Genomic DNA, 3423 nt, shown 5'->3' with positions numbered 1-3423 from the left:
GGGAAAGAGAAATTTACTTCAACTCAGAAGTCTGTTTTCTAACACATCTTCACTTGTCTATCCCCCAAGCGAAGTTCTTCTCCTGTGAGAATGTCTAGCCTGTGTGTTTGATCTCTTGTTTAATTATTGGTTTTGGAACTAGTCAAGCCACCCAAATCTCCACTTACCTGGGTTGGATGTGTACTGCATTGCAATCATTAGCATGGATGATGCAGAGAGATTAACATGGGCAGGAACTCCTTCTCTCCTTGAGGAACCCACTGAAATGAAAATATTTTTAGTTCTGCCTACACGCACACACACACACACACACACACACACACGCACACGCACATACACACTTGCTACTTTTGCATAGAGCATGAAAGCTGAGAAGAAACTTTTTCTGTAAAAGTCTCAACTATATTAATGGACATTTTGCACAAATAACACTACAAATTTGATCCTGGCATACAAATGCTACAGTTGTCATCATCGGTAGCCAGCATTTAGTGAGAATCCACAAGGAGCAAGAACTGTGCCAGAATGTGATGTAATGGCTTATCAGAGCTGTGCTAAGATGTGATCTCTGCTCCCAAGATGTTTGTATCTGGGTGGAAAAGCAAGAAAAAACAGAATCCTCCATATATTCAGGTATAAAGGCATGTTGAAGGCTATCCCAATAAGAAAGTAAAGGTAAAAGGTTCTGAACCCAACTTGAATTCATTAACTTTTAGAGATGCAGATAAAATAATAGTCTACTTACAGTGGTTACCTTATTAATTTAGTTACACAAAATTTAAATCATGTATTTTTTTAAAAAGTAGTATATTAATTAAAATTTTTTTCAATTCTCACATCATTAAAAAATTTTCAAATCTTCACATATAACTGAACCATTAGCATCTTCATCACCATGAGAACCACTTTTTTAGTTTTCCAAAGCTTGCCATCTTCAGAGCGATCTGAGTTGTTTTAAATAAAGCACATTTGATTCTGTGAATAACAGAATGCTGAACATTTTATCCTGTGCCACAGCATGAAATCGCAAAGCAAGTTGGTTTCTTCAAAATTCATCTTATAGCTGCATAATCATGTTGTCCAGGTGATAACTTAAGACATCTTTAAGTGGCTTGTTTACAATGACATCCAACTATATTAAATTTCTTTCTGTGTTTTTTTTTAATAGAATGTATCAGGTAACCCCAATAAACATTCAAAACTAGCACTGATTGAAGTCATTCAGGGTAATATATTGTCTCCAACAAGTACTTTATTATTCTAAACACAGTAATTGAGGGAGGATCCACAATAGAAGAAACTTTATAAGGATTCAAATATAAAATGAATTTCTTTTCTCAGGGATAATTATAGAAACAGGAAAAAACTCTCCTTATATTTGAGCTTGTGTGGAAAATTGTCAAGAAAGCATGATTAGCCTGGCCGGCATGGTTCAGTGGTTGTATGGCAGACTTATGAACCTGGAGGTCAAAGTTCGATTCCAGTCAGGGCGCATTCCTGGATTGTGGGCTCGACCCCCAGTGTGGAGAGTGCAGGAGGCAGCCCATCAATGATTCTCTCTCATCATTGATGTTTCTATCTCTCTCCCTGTCCCTTCTTCTCTGAAATCAATAAAAATGTTTAAAATTTTAAAAAATGAAAGCACGATTAGAACAGTGGACAGTGAGTATAATACCTTCAGAAAGTCAATTCTCAATTTCCTACACATCATGGACAAGACCATGAACATGAACAACAAAAAAGCAGATAACTTTAAAATCTGCTTTATTTTATTTTACTTTATTCTATATCAAAGTGTAATATGTAGAAATAATATCTTACCTACAGCCAAAAACAAGACAACTTATAATAAATCACATCTATAGAAGTAACATTAAAACACTAATAAAAGATTTGTCATAAAGTAGACAAAGAAATTTACCATGATTCTTTTTTTTTTCATAAAAGATTTTGAGCACCACAATAGATGGTGCTCAAATGAACAAATAAAACAGGTCTATAATTAAGTTCTATTTACTTGAGATTGCTTTTTATTCATCACTTGCAGCTGGACTGCTGCTAACCCACCACGTAGGTGATATTCAGGTAATAAATTAGTGTGGCTATACAATACCAATAAGTTTAATAATTACACAAAGATGTGGAGATCAATTCATTGCTATTAGATGATAAAGTTGACTAATCAAATATGATTGATCAAAGAAAAAGCCGAATCCTAAAGAAAAAGATGCAGCTGTTCTCAGATTTGAGCCAGAGAGTTTGTTCAAATTCAGCATTTGAGAGTCCATATCCAGAGGACCTAACTCAGTTTGGAAACAGGGAAGTGCCGTATGTAATAAGCACAACAAATGATTCTAATGCAAATGAACCTTGGACCTCCCTTTGACAAGTACTGCTAGAGAGATGAGAATTAAAACAGAAAACACATAGTAAGGGGTCCCGGTGTGGGAAGAATAATTGCTTGCCCCTTGTGCCCTTTGTTTAAGGAAGAAAAAGAAAATCTCAACAAAAAATAATTCCATTCCTTTTGGGACAAGGGTTTTTGCCTTTGTTTAAATTCATCTCAAACTTTTTAATAATATGCATTTCTAAAAAATGAAAACTACTATTAAGGGAGGCTGAGACTCACTATGCCTGGAGGCCTTTAAAAATGGGAGAGATGCCCAGGTGCCTCAGATGATTTAGGTGAAGTATATTTATAGAACAGCCCAAATGAATCAGTGACCTTTGGATGTCCCTCCTACCCCTACAAAACCATGCTCTCCCTCAAGTATGGTCAACCACAAAGCCAAAAGTGCTCCCTTGGCTCAAGCCCTAGGAAATTGGCTCCAATGCTTATATAAACAGATGGTGCCTTGCAATTCCTTAGCCTTCTAACAGATTGAATAAAATCATCGCAATTCTAATTTAATAAACACGCACAGGCACACATCATTTATTGAATCTTGTTAAAAAGCATGATGTAGACAGATGTGTTGCTTGTCCCCATGGGGGTGCAAAAGGCCACAGCTACATACAAAGGAAGGAAGAAAACTAATCAAAATAAAAATATTTTTATACATAATATTGTGCTCAGGAAATATAATCAAGTTTTTAGACCTATTTCCTGATCCTCTCAGCACCATCAGAATAACCAGCACCACCACACCCTCTCTTTATGAACAATAACAATTCCCTAATCTGTTCCTGCATTTCATAGTTCCTAATATATTATCATGTACAGCTCTTATATGATTCTTGCAAAAAAGTATATGGAAAAACCATTTTATAAAAAAGAAATCAAATTATTTGCATGAGAACACCAACTTAATTATTAGGACTACTAGAGGCCTGGTGCACGAAATTCGTGCAGGGGAGAGGGGGGAGGTGTCCCTCAGCCCAGCCTGCACCCTCTTCAATCTGGGACTCCTCCAATTGTGGGAC

General features: G+C 36.2%; 1 protein-coding gene across 1 annotated transcript in view; it reads right to left on the bottom strand.

Moving 5' to 3' along the window:
* Positions 1–3423, bottom strand: part of UNC79 (unc-79 homolog (C. elegans)) — a 218862-nt gene that overhangs the window by 157275 nt on the left and 58164 nt on the right. The window contains exon 6 of the mRNA XM_015566456.1: positions 168–260. Within this exon, the coding sequence (XP_015421942.1) occupies positions 168–260 (93 nt within the window). The remainder of the gene's footprint in view (positions 1–167; positions 261–3423) is intronic.

This window comes from Myotis davidii, unplaced genomic scaffold (assembly GCF_000327345.1).
Source record: "Myotis davidii unplaced genomic scaffold, ASM32734v1 scaffold1703, whole genome shotgun sequence".
Lineage (NCBI taxonomy): Eukaryota > Metazoa > Chordata > Mammalia > Chiroptera > Vespertilionidae > Myotis > Myotis davidii.
This window is presented reverse-complemented; position numbering and strand designations above follow the sequence as displayed.